This window comes from Electrona antarctica (assembly GCF_951216825.1).
Source record: "Electrona antarctica genome assembly, chromosome: 23".
Classification (NCBI taxonomy): Eukaryota; Metazoa; Chordata; class Actinopteri; order Myctophiformes; family Myctophidae; genus Electrona; species Electrona antarctica.
Window position 1 is genome coordinate 7,086,857 of NC_136804.1, and position 17,151 is coordinate 7,104,007.

At 44.4% G+C, this 17,151-nt stretch overlaps 1 protein-coding gene across 4 annotated transcripts in view; it reads right to left on the minus strand.

Moving 5' to 3' along the window:
- The window catches only part of mdfic (MyoD family inhibitor domain containing), a 128,640-nt gene extending 112,760 nt beyond the window's left edge, over window positions 1-15,880 (minus strand). For 3 of the 4 annotated variants that reach the window (XM_079494086.1, XM_079494087.1, XM_079494085.1), the window contains exons 1-3: window positions 15,544-15,880; window positions 14,844-14,956; window positions 9,583-9,708 (exon numbers count right to left, since the gene is read on the minus strand). In XM_079494086.1, coding sequence (XP_079350212.1) covers window positions 9,583-9,708; window positions 14,844-14,956; window positions 15,544-15,554 — 250 coding nt within the window. In that variant the 5' untranslated portion in view covers window positions 15,555-15,880. Of the gene's footprint in view, window positions 1-9,582; window positions 9,709-14,843; window positions 14,961-15,543 lie in introns of all 4 variants that reach the window. The other variant, XM_079494084.1, reaches the window with a different exon arrangement.
- Between the last annotated feature and the right edge of the window lie 1,271 nt (window positions 15,881-17,151).

Consider the following 17,151-nt stretch of genomic DNA (forward strand, 5'->3'; position numbering starts at 1 on the left):
TGGGGGGGAAACCCCCTCAATGACCCCCACGTCCAGAGCCAGTGTGAAGCGATCATGTGATATGCCGCAATACAAAAATCATCTTGAATTTGAACTCTGGTTCATTTCACAGAAAGTATTATCCACTCCCGCAAAAATAACTAAAACATAAAGGCTTTCACAAGGTGGAATAACTTTCCCGCCCAAAATGGGTTAACAAGTGCATCCTGAGTAGTCTAGGGGCCGCGGACAGATAGACGGACTCTTTTGAATATCCAAATTCTCGTCCTAATCAAGAGAAAAACACAGTCTTCCCTCACAAATCAACATGCCCGTGTTGCAGCTTGCCTTGGAAGCACTTGAAAGAGTCCAGTCCAAAAAAAACATGGAAGTATGTAGCATATCTAATCATATTATTATTATTATTATATCGTATTATGATTCCCTTACCATGAAAAAAATAAAATATCCGTCGGTGAATAAAGCTCGGGCACTTCGGGCAAAATATGCTAATTAGCATGCTTGAAATTTCCCATATGAAATCTATCTGCAGCAAGACAATGAGAAAATAATTACAACAGAGGTAGAATTACAATGACCATTTTAATCAACCCCTGCACTAGCATTTCACCCTATTTATACCAGTTTTGATTCACTGACCCCTCGCTAAGTAATCACTCGAAAATTGCAGCTTGGTTTATAATACACCCCAGACACATTATTTCTGTAAAGACAGGGGGTCTGAGGATTACAGATAAAGATATGAATCTTGCATAACAAAACAAAAAAAACGAATGCTGCTCATTTCACATAACAAAATAAAAAAAGTGTTAATGAGCTGGCATGCTGACATTGGAGTATTACTACTGAGAGAGAGAGCGTTCAGGAAGTTGGATTCTATTTGTATTGCGCAGGAAAGGTATTAAGATGATGAGGATAAAACATTCGCCCTTTGTTTTGTGTCACTTAAGAGCCATTTAACAAAAATTAAAATCAGCTGCAATATCATAACACTATATGGCTGCGGATATCATTTTTAATTGCTGCAGCATCTTTTTTGCCAGATTCACGCAATTATATGATAGTCATCTGTTAAACAATCCATCTTTTAGTGGATATTTTTAACCCATTTAGGCCTGACATCGAAATAAAAAAAACGTTCGTTCTGAAAGAACATATACCTATTCAAAGATTTGTGCCACATTTTTACGATTTTTCAAAAATAGCAGACCTACAAGTTCATAGCGCGCCACTCGGTGGCGCGCTATGAGCTTGTAGATCTGCTATTTTTCAATAGCTAAAGTATAACAGAATGCTTGAAACACCAAAAGGGGTTCCCACCCAGAATGGGTTAATGTGTCACATTCTCTTCTAAAAAGGTCGTTTTCTGCACCTACTCAGTCCACCGTGTTCATTTAACTCCGGGGGTGTACAGAAGGACCCTTTGGGTCCTTTTGGTTCTATATATGCACTCCCTCGGAGTTAAAAGAACACTATGTATTTGACAGTGAATAAGGTAATAACCTTGAAGGCCTGCTGGTAAAGACTCCAATCAGTGACACAGACAAAGGCCAGCGTAATGTCTTCCTTTTCAAAGACAAGTGCCATGTTATTTGACCTTCCATTCACATGACAGAATTTCCTTCAGATAAAGGGAGAGGACTTGTTCTTCAGCACCAGTAAGGTCATCTTTACCCACAATTGAGGGGAAAGCATTTGGAGAGAAAAAAAATGAAGAGGAATTTGACAATACAGTGAATAATGTGACGATAAAAAAAAAGAAAATCCTATATATTTGACGTGGCCTCGTAGCAATTTATTTCCTAGGCAGGGACCCAGAAGAGCCTGTGGCCCTGCATGGTTGCAGCCGATAGCAGCTCCTTGAAAATCCGGTGGAGGTCTCTTGAGGAATGTCTCTTAGCACTCGCGAGATTTTCTGTCCTCCCTCGGGACACTGGGGACAAGGAGTGAGCCTGACAAGGGCCTTACTGCAGCCAGGAGACCTGGCAGGAAGCTAACATTTTTGTCATTGTTGACAGGCTCAACGTGGCTGACAGCTCAGTGGCAAGGGAACACATGGCATCTCAAAACTCGACATCACACGGCATCCGTGCTGTCGCTCAGTGGCACAATGTTGTGCCACACACAGAGCCACACGTGTGCAGCTTTCCACACCAGGAAAACAATACACAAGCTACTGTCTTTAATGATACTTAGTATGCCAGTTCAGTACAAAAAAAAGGACATTTAAAACTGCAATCGAGAACTTATTATAATGAATGAAATTATAATAATATAACTAGTACATCGTTGGAGATAGTCTCTCTACTCTTCCCTTGAAAAATGTACATGTATACCCTGGTGCCTGGTGTCAGTAAGGTAGGGCAGGTGTTCTCAACGTTTTTGGCTGGGGACCCCCGGAAATGCTTTGGCCATGTCTCGCCACATACTATAATCATTAACCCATTTTGACCTGAGATCAGATTCTAAAAATGTCGTTCTTCGATTTAAAAAAAATAGCAGACCTACAAGCTCATAGCGCGCCACTCGGTGGCGCGCTATGAGCTTGTAGATCTGCTATTTTTCAATAGCTAAAGCATAACATAATGCTAACACCAAAAGGGGTTCCCGCCCAGAATGGGTTAAGGAAAGTTTATGCATGTATGTGTAATATGTAAACTCTTAATTTCCATTTTCCAGTCAGTTGCAAAAAAAATAAAAATAATAATCTGGGGACTCCCCAAAATAATTTTGCGACCCCCAGGTTGATAGCTTGGGGTCCACCGACCTATGCTTTCTATGGCATAGGCCAGGGGTAGGCAACCTTTGGCACTGGTGCCAACCTTGGCACAAAAGAGGGTGATCACTGGCATAAAAAAAATCACACCCGTGTGAACTGAGTGGTGTAAGGTCTTATATAGACTGATCAGCTGTGGTCTGACGTAATGTCTGACGTAATGAAATCACACCCATGTGAACTGGGTGACCATAGCAACCATGCTCATTTTTTTTGGTACGAACAGACACGGGTACATTTTTTTTGGTACGAACAGATACGGGTACATTTTGAGTGGTGTAAACCACTCCTACAACTGGCTTTGTTAGTTTACGTGTCTGTCTGTCTGTTCGTACCAAAAAATGAGCATGGTTGCTATGGTCACCCAGTTCACCCGGGTGTGATTTCATTACGTCAGACATTACGTCAGACCACAGCTGATCAGGCTATATAATACCTTACACCACTCAGTTCACACGGGTGTGATTTTTTTTGGTACGAACAGACACGGGTACAAAGCCAGTTGTTGGAGTGGTTTACACCACTCAAAAGACAATTGCCGGTAAATAAACAATTAAAAAAAATGTAGTCAAATAAATGAATTCACTCATATTTGTATGTAAATTACATCATTCTACATTCATTAAAACTCTGAACTCTGACTGGGGAGGGAGATAGGAGGGCTCTGCTCTGAGTCTAATGATCATTATGACAATGTGAAAGAATATTTAAAAAAGGTTAAAGGTTATATTCGTACTAGTAGACAATCAAAACATGTTGGAATTGTGGTGTGGTGTTAAATGAAAGTGACACACTGACTGTCTAGAAACTAAAAACATGGCACTTTGTTTCAAAAAGGTTGCAGACCCCTGGCATAGGCAGCTCCCGGCGGCAGGATCCGCCGGGAGAATCTAGACGCAGATGCTCGACATGAGACTAATTCATTAGAGCGACAGAGAGAGAGAGGAGTGTGTGTGTGTGTGTACGTGAGTGCGTGCGTGTGTCAATTTAACAAAGGTGCAGACGATCAGAAATCAGCAGAGTGATCAACTTTTGCGCTATGCCGTATTGAAGTGGAGTCGGCCCCATACTTTTTGTTTTCTCCCTGTAAATAAAAACGTCTGGGTTTCCGAGGCTACCAGCTTGAGAACCTCTGAGGTAGTAGTGCTGCCTGATGCTCATAAGTACAATAGCACAAGAGAGGACAGCCTCTTGGACGAGCAGTAGACATTTCGTCTCTCATGCAAGAGACCTGGGTTCAAAACCCCGGTCAACAAACTTAAGGATTGCAGCTGTAACTTGTTTTGAACTGAATTTACAGGTAAAGCTATAGCGTGTGAAAACGTGTACGTCACCAAGAGGGGGGCGGCGTGAGACCACATCACTCAGAATAGAGTGACGGTGGTATGTTTTTGTAAATATTGAGCTCGTTCTTGGCGACAACATAGTGAACCAACACCAGGATGGATAGAAAGAACGTCGGGCCCAAATACATTACAAGGACAAGAAAAATGTTATGAACAAACACGGCTGTGCTTAGATACTTTGTTGAACGTTATGTCTAGCCGAGATCCAAGCCATTCTACGTCTTTTTGTAAACTCGTCAATCTGGGTTCCTTGATGCTGTCTCCATGCTGGAAAGCTGAACATCTAATTCCGTTTTCTGGCTCATTTCCTCGACGCGACCTGCTGTGGCACTTATTTACTGAGCAAGTCTGCACCATTGTGAGGTCAGTTTAAAAAAAGAACGTATACAAGCACACGGATAGTCGCTCAATGTAAACAAACCAGACAAGCCAGCAAATATGGCGGCCGCTACCACGTGACACATATGTTGACGGCATGCCCCCTCCAGGAGTTTTGGTACACCCTATAGGGCAGGGAACTTATTCAGCTGTCTGTCAACAGGCCACCGCAGTGGCTCACAAATCCCCAAATGTAACTAGCCCCTCTCACTATTTTACAAGCAAACTGGGTTTTCAGGAATGGATCGGAGCTCTCAAATGATGCCTGGTTACCTGCCAACGTGGGCCAGCAGCGAAGCAGCTCCCAAGCTGCCACAGCCAGCCGTCGGCAGCATTTTGTCAGGTACATTTCCGGTCGGTTAAAGGGACACTTCACCCTTTTTTGCAAAAATATATATATGTTAATAACGTTTAGAAGACTTAGAACACTTTCCTGGGGGTCTTTATGTACGGAGCCCCTGAATGGCCATGCATTCAAAATATATTTTATCTTGTACGTACAAGATAATATCTCGTCCGTACAAGATAGTATCTCGTACGTACGAGATAATTATTATCTTGTACGGACAAGATAATATCTTGTACGTACAAGATATTATCTCGTACGTACAAGATATTATCTCGTACGTACGAGATAATTATTATCTCGTACGTACGAGATAATTATTATCTTGTGGACAAGATAATATCTTGTACGTACAAGATAAAATGTATTTTTAATGCATGGCCATTCAGGGGCTCCGTACTTTATGTGTGTAATTCGTGGTTTTAGATATTTTAGATTTTAGCAGTGAGCCCAGTGACTCTGATGTCATGGACACTGGGCTCACTTACTTCCTGGACTACAGTTCCCATAGTGCTTTGGTGCACTGCTCCGCCTTGTGGATAGGGGAAGTAAAGGGCTGTCTTACTGAGACAACATGAAGTGTCCCTTTAAGTGGAGAAAAGCAGAGTCCTGGCTGTGTTCGCAATACCTGCGCAGACGTTCCACCTGCTAAACTGGCAGAGGGAAATTCTAAATAGCATGCTTATGCCTCGAAGTGATCCGCTTTGTAGGTCACGCTGTAAGCAGATTATTTTTGTTTGAGGTTTTGCACGGCGGAGGCATGGTTTAATTACTCCCCGAACAACATTGTGTTGCCTCATGTAAACAGAAATTGCTCTGTGGTTAACCCATTTTGGGCGGGAACCGCTTTTGGTGTTTCAAGCATTCTGTTAAAAATAGCAGATCTACAAGCTCATAGCGCGCCACCGAGTGGCGCGCTACGAGCTTGTAGGTCTGCTATTTTTGAAAAATCGCAAAAATGCGGCACAAATCTTTGAATAGGTATATATTCTTTCAGAGCGAACGTTTGTTTTATTTCGACGTCAGGACTAAAATGGGTTAAGTAGAACAGTGTTTCCTACAGTGGTGCCCAAACGGTGTGCCGAGGCACACTGGCGTGTCATGAAACAAGTCTTAGGATGTTGTGGAAAGCACCCTAAAAGTATATATTTTAACCACTTTCAACCTGGCGTCCCTATTTTGTGGCATGTTATTATATAGGCGGAAATGCAATTCATTATTCACATTTTTTTTTCAAAAATTGCCAATCTACAAGCTTATGACGGCGTGTTGCACTTGTTCACCGGCTATTCCCACTATGAATAAAAGGTGCGCCTTGACATTCTGACTTGCCCATTGGTGTGCCTTGGGCACAACAAGTTCGAAGTAAGCGCTGACATCCCAGAAGGCGTGAGCCGTAGAGGCAGACGGCAGGGAAGGAAAACAGACGGAGGGGGGCAGGATGTGGGCAGGCAGATGATCTCCTATTGATTTCCTGTTTCTGCGGTGAAGAAGGCTCTCAATTATCCCCAGCAGGCAGCAATGCAATCCACATGGTCTGCGCAACCCACCAATCCACAGACAACTGGCCTGCTTCATGACACAAAGTCAACGGCAACACCCTCCCCGTCGAGATTAACTTCTCGCTAACCACTTAAGCTCTATACGTCATCGTACGACAAACAACGGAAATAGACGAACGACAAGTCCAGAACACGTGCTGTGAGCTTGTAGGTTTGTAGTGTGACGGCCTCCTCCCCACCTGTCTGGGACTGGCTCTTTCCAAGTAGGCGAAGTGATTGGCAGAGTGGGGTGAGTCGTCGGCCACTGGGCCTCACCTGGCCATGACACGACCCTGTTTTCATGCCCCGTGATGGAAGGGGTTGGAAGGAGCGCCGCGACTTGTGATTGGGTGAGACGGGCCATCAGTGGGGTAGGGAGCGCTCCGCTGTGTTCACTGTAGGGGCTGAGACGGCTCGAGCGAACTTCGCAACGTTTGACTCGCTTTAGCTCGCTCGGTGGAGTCTCTCGTGGCTCAAGACCAAGTTCGCTTGAGACGGCGCCCCCTCCGTCGCGGTCTAAAACTATAGGACAAAAGTCCCTCGCATCGCGGGGCAGAAAACTGTGTCACGACCATGACTGGTCTCTTCTCCTACTCCAGTGAGCGGTTGCCTTTTGTTTGAGTTCCTGCCTTATTTTACACACACACACACACACACACACACACACACACACACACACACACACACACACACACACACACACACACACACACACACACACACACACACACACACACACACACACACACACACACACACACACACACACACACACACACACACACACACACACACACACACACACACACACACACACACACACACACACACACACCCTTTTCGCGTTGCTTTAATAACTTTTTGTTCACAAAGCACAGTACACAAAGCAAATGTATTATCTGAAAAGCCCAGTTCATGTTCTTGCAATTCCCCCCAAGTGGTAGAGCAATCCTCTTTGCGGGAGCGTCGCTTATACCAGCCATTGTGTGCCTGTTAGCGTGCGCGTGTTTGCAAGGGGGGGGGGGGGGGGCATCACTTACTGTACAAAGTAAAAGTGTTGTCACAGGCTTATCTCCCAAGATGAAAGAGGAACCCGACGCCTCCCGCAACAACGAGTGCAACGCTCCCGCACTACACCTGCCGCCACGCTTAGCGAGACCTCCCGATAGAAACACTTTTCTTCCCCATCGTTTTGTAACCAAATCCCTTTTCCTTTTCGCTGCTTCGGTAAACAAGCCACTGGCAAGTCATTAAGCAAGAAGATCAAAAAAAATAGAAGAAAGAAGAAAATAAATAAATAAATACATGGATAAATAGAAAGGAGGCAGGGGGAAAAAAAAGACGCCTTGGAAAAAGTTAACAACCTAGAAACAAAAAGAGCTTGTTGTGTCAAACGCGAACACAAGGCTGATTATAGCCAACGCAGTTGCAAGGATGGAAGCAATCAGCCGCTATTAGCCTCGCTTGACACCTACAATAACCTTAAACCATTTTGGGCGGGAACCCCTTTTGGTGTTTTAAGCATTGTTATAATTTAGCTATTGAAAAATAGCAGATCTACAAGCTCATAGCGCGCCACCGAGTGGCGCGCTACGAGCTTGTAGGTCTGCTATTTTTGAAAAATCGTGAAAAAAAAAAAAAAAAAAACCCTTTTTTTTTTTTTTTTTTTTGAAAATAATTTGGGGACCCCCTAAAATAATTTGGCGACCCCCCGAGGGGTCGCGACCCACGGGTTGAGAACCCCTGTCTTAGGCAACAATAAAAAGCACAAAACTGTTTCCAGGCTGCTACCTTGTCTGACCTGCAATCTATTATGTTGGGCATCAAGTCACAGTGCATTTAGTGCATAACGAGACACAGCGAGACTCACCGCTCCGGTTGTTATTGTTTCAGTGTGCGTTCCGCGCCCGTGACCGAGAAAGCAACGCGTCCGAGCTCAGAGCTTGACGTGACGGGAGACGACTGCCGTTTGCTATGTTGGTGCAGATGGTGGTGGTAGAATGCTAGAACATTCCAGACAGAGCAGGTTGCTTCTATTATTTCAGAGTTACAGGGGAGCTTGTGGAAATAGGGTGTTAACAAGCTATTTTTCCATGCTCTGCGAATACAAAGCAGTGAGAAGTTTCCCATCAACGTAATTAAGTTTCCCATATTAATTTCATGAGAACAAAAAGTATAGCCCAAGTACCCCAACAATCAACCACCCTCCTCTCCTCAGTCTTAGAGGGCTTATAGAATTTCACACAAGGTTGACTTCTGTGGAATACAGAAGACTGCATCATGCAAAAGACTTCAAAAGACTAGGAACTAGTTGGAATAACGTGTTCCTTCTACGCGTTATGTCCAACCGGGGAAACTCCCTCCTGTCAAGTGAAAAGAACTCCTCATGCATTGAAGGAAGCATGAGGTCAGTCCGTTGCTCTCCCCAGGTTGTCAGAGGGAGTGTAGAGCCCAGTATTACATTAGATGATTGACACTGGGTGAAAATATGGCTTACAAAATCGTGGGATAAAAAAAAAAAAAAAGACTGGTGTAACCACCTGTCCCCACATGGCGAATCAAAACACCTTCAGCCAAGGCAGAGGTACTCTGCTCCAATAGGTAAATATTTGGTATCGGCTTCAAAACACTGTGGCTAAACTGCAATCGGTGGTCTGCACTCACTGCAGAGAGTCAGAGGCCAAAACCGCAACAGGATTTCCTCCCTCCCACAACACAGCGCTGAGGGTTGGACGGAGAAAGCGTGCGCAGGGACCCGGCCAAGTACTGGTCATTAAGCTAGAATGAGAGAGCTTGCATGCTAGTGCTCGTGCTGCCAATGCCATGCCACAAGGCTCTAATGCTATCTTGATACTTTTATTTGGAAAATTCCAAGCCTGATGTTTTAGTTGGACTGCCGGTGGCGCTTTGGAACGTAGTAGTACATGCCCTGCTCTGCAGACGCCGTCACAACGCAACACGCAACTGACACCCGGACGGGGCGAGTCCTGTTTCATGTCCCAAAAGCACACCAACGTTGCTAAGCTCCCAGTTCCAACAGTTTTGTACACAAGCGCATTGCCATCTCACTAAACAAGGTGAATGAGTCTTTGTGCTGCGAAGCTGGTCATTGTCGTCTTCACTGAAATAACACACACAGGAGTCAGGACATCCTGTCATCTACCCACGGCTTTGTTCCAGCTCGTTAACACTTACTTCGTACAGGCTCACAGTGGCCAGGCATCTCCTCGGCAGCGGGACTCGATCCTTCAGTGGCGGCGTCCCTGGGAGAGGCGCTTTTGGGTGGCGTTGCAGTTCCTGATGAGTCGGTGTCACGGGCATCTGGAATCACAGGAACAACAGAGGCCGGACTCAGTGAAGGAGAAAAACTGTCTGGACATTAGTCTAACCCATTTTAGGCAGGAACCCCTTTTGGTGTTTTAAAGCATTAGGTTATACTTTAGCTATTGAAAAATAGCAGATCTACAAGCTCATAGCGCGGCACCGAGTGCCGCGCTATGAACTTGTAGGTCTGCTATTTTTTTTTTATCGTGAAAATGTGCCTCAAATCTTTGAATATATATATATTATTACAGAGTGAACATTTTAACTAAAATCTTTGCTTCTGGGGAGGTCCCTGGAACAACATATTTTCAGATGGGGGGGCAGAGGCATATTACATATAATTGTTGGGTTCTTGATGAAATATTGAGCACCACTGATACAGAAACATAAGGTTTTTCAGAAAACTGTCAGGATTTTGAAGACATTTTTTTTAATTTCGACATCAGGCCTAAATGGGTTAAGCAGGAATGGTGTTAACACGGAGCCCGCCAGAAACGAGGAACGCGTTAAATTAGTACCCTAGCGCGCCAAACACGAGACTCTCGTGTTCCAGGGTTTACATTCTTTAATCCATGTTTTGATCCGATTGTATAGTTAGCCACCGGTCGCTAACACAACAACAAGTAGGACAGTGGCCGTGGCCATTTTGAAAATGCGCACGCATCCACTTCCATTCTAAGCCCTGCATTTAAAGCTCTGTATCTCGGAAACGACATTGAGGGGCCGTTTCTCTGGCCCAGACAAGCGTTTTCAACGGCCTGTAGCAGGCGCTGTGATACTCGCGGTCGGGCTTTTCCACCACCGACCGAGATATGAACTTTATTTGTATAGCGCTTTTCAAAACATAGTTCCAAAGTGCTGCACAGAGCAAGATTAAAACAGCAAGAAACACACAATAACGAAATGATAATGGCACACAAAACAAGGATGTATGTACAATTGGCTATTAAATAGTTAAAAAACACTCAGTATAAAGGTGGGTTTTCAGGCGTGACTTAAATAACGGGACGGATGGTGCTACCCTAATGTGTACTGGCAGTGCGAGAGAACAACAACCGGTCATGACACCACACACACAGCAGTTTGTCACTGTAACAACAAAGTAAGTGTTACGCGTGATAAAACCCTGGCAGTACGCTATTAATTAATGGCGGCGGATTAAGAGTTAATAGGATTTCTATCTCTGGGACCCACATTTTAAATCGTAAAAATCAATGTGAATTTAACTCTGAGAGCGTACAAATAGAACCAAATGGACCTGTCTGGGTCAATTTGGTTCCATTTGTACACTCTCAGAGTTACAGACCCAAAAGGGTCCATTTGGTTCCAAATGATCATTTAGGGACCCCCTGGAACTCCCTCAGGAGCCCCTGGGGGTCCCCGGACCCCACTTCGGCATTAGGGGGAGAATGTGACAGAGTGTCAAGGTGTCTTACTGTATATGTGTGCGTGACAGAGACAACAGCAATGGAAGTCACAGTGAGGGACGCACAAAGTGGAAAAACAAACTCCTCCAGTTGTTTATGTCAATGTCATCCCATTAAAAACGTGACTGTTCTAAATTAAGGGACATTACAGCCCTTCTTCCAAAACAGATGTAAACTCCTGAGCGCCGGGGTCAACCTCAGCTGTGGACTTAATGTCAGGGACAGCGGCTAGACAAGCCAGAGAGGTGCAGGCCTGTGCACTGCTTGCTTAGATGTTCTCTTTGCCAGATAAAACACAGGCCCTTGGCGAATAGAGTTGCACAACGTGGTAGGGGCGGTTCAGGTGAAAGCGCCAGATTTCTGGATCTTATTTGCTCTCGTTCTGCTCCCGGGCGTGCTCTACCTGCCAAGCGCTTTTTTTACAGCCATAAAGGCAGCATTCATCTATAAACTGGAAAAAGTAAGTATGCAACGAATCCCTGGGCCCTGATAGCTGCGCACAGAAAACCCAAGAGAGACAGCTTCAGTCACTTCTCCTATTCAGATCCTTGTTTTCTGGACATCTTGACACCAGAACTTGACTGGCTCTTGATTCACTGCACAATGCGGCTTTGTTCAGTAAATAAGGCAGCCACAATGACTTTATTCACTGGTTCAGTGCCAGTCGCCTGCTCACAGATCCTGCTTGTGGTTTCAGTATGCTGACTTTGTCTTGTGTTTGGAGCTCTAGTCTAATACTTGCTTCCCCTTTGCAGAGATCACAGGAGAGAGAGAGCGAGAGAGAGAGGAAAACAGGGGAAAACAGTGAGCAATGATTCAGCAAAACATTAACAACTGCGTTAACCAAAGCCGGGAGTGTTGATGCATTTGTTCCGATGCTGCAACGGGCTCTTGTTTTGTAAGCAATGATGGATGGCGGGTGGAGTCGCAACGGAGCACGCAGGCCTCGCTAGCTCGAGATAGATATGGCACAATCTCAGCCCGGGGGCTGATGTATGGTGAATCTTTAGCCCCGGTGTGACGGCCGAGATCGATGCACAGATGCCTATAGCGGCAGCGCCAGTGGTGGCGGTGGCAGCGGCGCTGTGTGATGCATCGCAGTATTTAGTGATCACAGTTAGAAATAAATTGCTCTATTCTCAGTACATCCACAGTCCCCAGAGAGGGGGGAGGGGGGGAGACAGGGAGGGAGGGGGGGGGGGGGGGGGGGGGTCCAGTCTTAACTGAGAGCGCCTTTTGAAGGTCCAGTGAAAATCCATTCGCAATCCACCAGTCGCACTGATTGCTTACTTTGTCCTACTTTGCTATTTTTTGACAGTGCCGTAATGATACTCAGTATAAATAGTATGGTGAATGGTCCATTGCTTGTTTGAAGAAAATGAAAAAAAAAGAGGGGCGGGAGTGTGAGAGGGGGGGGATTGGGTCGTGGGGAGGGAACGCAAGCTTATTTTACATGTGATAATCGCACCGGGCAACTAGAAAGTTAATTAAAAACTATAATTGGCCATGGTTATAGTCGGTTACTTCAATCTTTATTGGGGGAGAGAAGGAAAACATCATGATTCATGGCTAATGGTGCTATGTGCAGTACAGTAGTATAGGCCTATATGTGTGTACTGTACAAAGCCAAAGGAATAATAATTTCAAAGGAGGAGCTTACCAGGTTGTTGTTATTCCTCTTCATAATAAATGTATTTGAGTTCACATGCGAATTGTACTGCTTTATAATTTAATCCATGGCTGACTATTCGGCCCGCCCACCCAACCACCCACACTACTTGGCCACATATAGGCAACATAGATCTAAGTGTTTATAACTATGTTTCTGTGTATTTTCAGGCGTGGGAAAAAATGAGTTTGAAAGGAACACAGTGTACACTAACCACAGTAACTCATGCAGCAGGGTGAGACACGATTCACACTGAGGATGATGATCAACAGCAACAAAAGCAAAGCATTATCAGCCGAGCTAAATTCAATAGTCGTCTTTCCATAATGTCCAATTTAGAAGAAAAAAGGTCCTCATGCACACCTACGGAGGACAGGATAAACTGGAGAAGTAGAAAAAAATGGAATCCTGCACACTGTCTTCACTTATACAGCATGTTATTGAACGTTTCGGTCGTTCAGACCATACTATTGGTCCGACTGTCATTAGACCGAAAAGCTACCTCCTCAAACGCTAACCTAACTCTAACCGCAAGCACGGTCCGGAGCAGCGCATGTTCCACCGCATGTCCGACCGTTGTTTCCGCATCCGTTTTTTCTACATAAATGTCCATTTCAAATCCCAACGCAGAGAACTGTCCTGTTAGGGTTTGCTGGCGTATCCATGTTCTCTGCTTACAACCCTAACCCTAAAGTTTCAACACAGGTAACGTAGAACCTGAGGAACACCTACTGTAGGACCTTGGGGACACAGACCCCAGGCAGTGTTGATTTCGTCGACTAATACCATGACGAAAAATGTTCGTCGACTACCTTTTTTCACTGACGGAAACTGAATGAAATGAAAACGAAGCTATGATGACTAAGCTCCAGTGCCTTCTATTTCGCATGTTACCCAGTCCTGCTCCTGAGATGCACCAGACTGGCCTGCTATAGGCTAGAGGCTCCTGAGATGCACCAGACTGGCCTGCTATAGGCTAGAGGCTCCTGAGATGCACCAGACTGGCCTGCTATAGGCTAGAGGCGCGTTTGGAACTCCCTTCTAACTATATTGACAATTTCATCAACAAATAAAAACTAGACTAAAATGTTAGGAAGGGACTAGTGGACAAGTGATCCAGTATAAGAAATGTAACACTTGGTTTCACGCTGAAAATAGCCGATCTACAAGCTCACACCGCGTCACAGCACGACACGTTGTGAGCTTGTAGATCGGCTACTTTCAGCAAGTGTAAAATCAACGACGGCATCAAGGCCCGCCAAAATACATTTCAGTCGACTAAAATTTCATATTTAGTGGTGCGTTCAATTAATCGATATGGCAGTATATCGATCGAACATCTGGACGATAGGTGAATCGATCGAGAGGCTGCTGTATCGATTATATCTGCAATAAACGGCATGAATTATCTGGGTGACGCAGTGTTGACAAACGTGCCTCTGTTTGACGTTATCAAAGCCCTCCTTGCAAGTTGCAATGCACTCCCTTCCCAGACCCCTTGTTAGGATGTTTAGACATTTTATTTAAATTTGAAGATCTCTGTGGGCCTGAAAGTGTTTTATTGTATTTGTGCAACATGGTCATTATTTTGAATAAATGTATAATCGATATATCGATATATATCATGGCCAAGCATATCCACCACTAATGATATTTAGCTGACTAAAACTAGACTAACACTTGCTGTCAAAATCAACACAGAACCCAGGGAACATAGAACCTGGGTAACATGGGGTCCCGGGTCAACACAGAACCCAGGGAACATAGAACCTGGGTAACATGGGGTCCCGGGTCAACACAGAACCCAGGGAACATAGAACCTGGGTAACACGGGGTCCCGGGTCAACACAGAACCCAGGGAACATAGAACCTGGGTAACACGGGGTCCCGGGTCAACACAGAACCCAGGGAACATAGAACCTGGGTAACACGGGGTCCCGGGTCAACACAGAACCCAGGGAACATAGAACCTGGGTAACATGGGGTCCCGGGTCATAGGCATGATGATGACCCTGCTGGGCAGTGCGGACACTTACCTTGTGAGTTGGACAGAAGGGGGTTTGTCTCCTCCTGGTTGGGGTCTTGCTGCCCTGGTGGACCCCGCCGGGGCCCTTCTGTGGGGAGGACCGTCTCTTTGGACATGAGACAGCTGTCTTGTCAAGTCACCCACCACGCACACCCACCCACACATGTGGACACACACGCGCACACACGCACACACACACACACACACACACACACACACACACACACACTTGAATAAGTTCCGCCCTTCTAGCCCTGAGCGCCGTGAAAGTGAACGGGACTTGATTACATTTCAAAGATACGCACAACAACAACACACAAGCCAAAAAGTTATTAAAGCAACGCGAAAACGGGTGCTGTTCAAGTGTGTGTGTGTGTGTGTGTGTGTGTGTGTGTGTGTGTGTTGGAGAATGTGACGTCAACCTGCAGTATGTCGTTAAACCTTTCCCCCCCCTTCCCTGTCTGGCTTTACATAAACTTGTCGGAAGTTCGGAACAGCTCGCTAGTCAATTAATTATGCGACTTATTATAACAAAGCTTCATTTATTATAACCCGCGTCGCTTGCCGAAAATAGCTGATCCATTCCAGTCACAAACTGACATAACGCTTGTATCCGTTAATTTCGGCAAGCGGCACCGTCGTACGGCCAACATAGTACATTAGTTTGTACATTGTTTGTAATCAGAACATGTGTTTATAAAGCAGCCTACCTTTCAAACATGACAACTCCCTTCGCTTCAGCTCCGACTCTCACCCATCCTTTAAGTCCCGCGGCGGTTCAAACAACGCTTCTTTCCAGGGAAAACTTTGCTTTACTATAAAAGTCTAGCTGGGAAAAGTTGTGTACAAAACTTTTTCCCAGCCCGATACTGCGCTGACAACTAAACTATACAATATATCCCGTTTATTCCAGTCGTTGACGAAGGGTGGTAGCCATGATAAATAATAACAACAATAATCCTCCCTGTGACTTCGATGGCGCGCAGCAACGGTAGTTTGCTGTGGTCTTGTGGACTAAAACATTTTCATCATATCCGGATTCCTGCAGCCAGCAGCAAACCAGCACGCCGCCAGATGCACACAGTCAGTTACACAGCATGTGCTGGAAGAACTGCTCTGATTTCTTTTCTTTTTTTTAAAGTTTTTTTCTTTTCTTTTCATTTATTTTCCCCCTTAAGTAGCCATTACTACCACAATGTAGAAATACTCAGTTACTCTTTCTTTTTTTCTTCTTTTGTATGATTCTTCTTATGTTCATTGAGTAAAAGTAGGCCTATAGGCTGACAACTTTATTAAGTAATATAGAATTAATTAGACAGCCTACTCTGTTGAAGTATATAAGTCCTGCATTAAGATTTTGACTAATGTATTAGTATCACTATGTGGTGTAACTTTTATTTTATTTTAATTTTTTCTAGGGCCAATCACTATAGGTATCACTTTTGTGTGGACCCCTGTGTACAGTTCAGAAATCCGACTAGTGACATCATATTGGTATAGTTTCAAACAATAATAATCACAACACATTATAAAGGATTATACAATGACTTATAAGGTCAAGTATTTTAATACATCATAATTGCTGGACATTCACAGACTTTTTGGCAAGGCCTATATTTACATTCCTGAAGGTAATTAAAGATTATACTTACTTACAGTGACTATATTGCATTATAGCAATGAGTACAATTTATTATATGATACATACTGGCCAAAAGAAAAGGTCAGTGAGTGAGTGTCATTATAAGAGGCTTCATAATGTGTTATGATCGCATTATGAGTATAGGCCTACTTATGATTGCTTATAAAATCATATCATCAATCTTATAAGCATATTACACATGACTTTTTAATGTTTTATAATGTGTCATGAAGATTGTTATGAAGCATTATGATTATGTATAAGTTCTTATAACTATAATTATACAGTGTCATGTAACTATATATATGCATGGGATGCATAGCAAGTGTCACCGTATACACCGGCTACTATAGCCTAATTTTAATCAAGTTATTGACATCAAAATATACAATACCCAACATAAAATGACTTAGGGCCGATTCATTCATACTCCTATTTTACCGCTGTAGTGCCGAAATTATTTCGGTTCGTCAGAAATTTTCAGTAGCACCGAAGAGCCGACTTTAGGACGGTACCCGCCCCCCCGAACCTCAAATGACGTCACATTGTAGGCTCTAGAGAGCCGAACCGACTTTTATTCGGCTCTAAAATATGAGTATGAATCGTGCAGAATTGCATGTGTTCTTCACTTGTGTAGCTGCATGGTAAAAGTGGGTCTGGTTTTGATTACTGCATG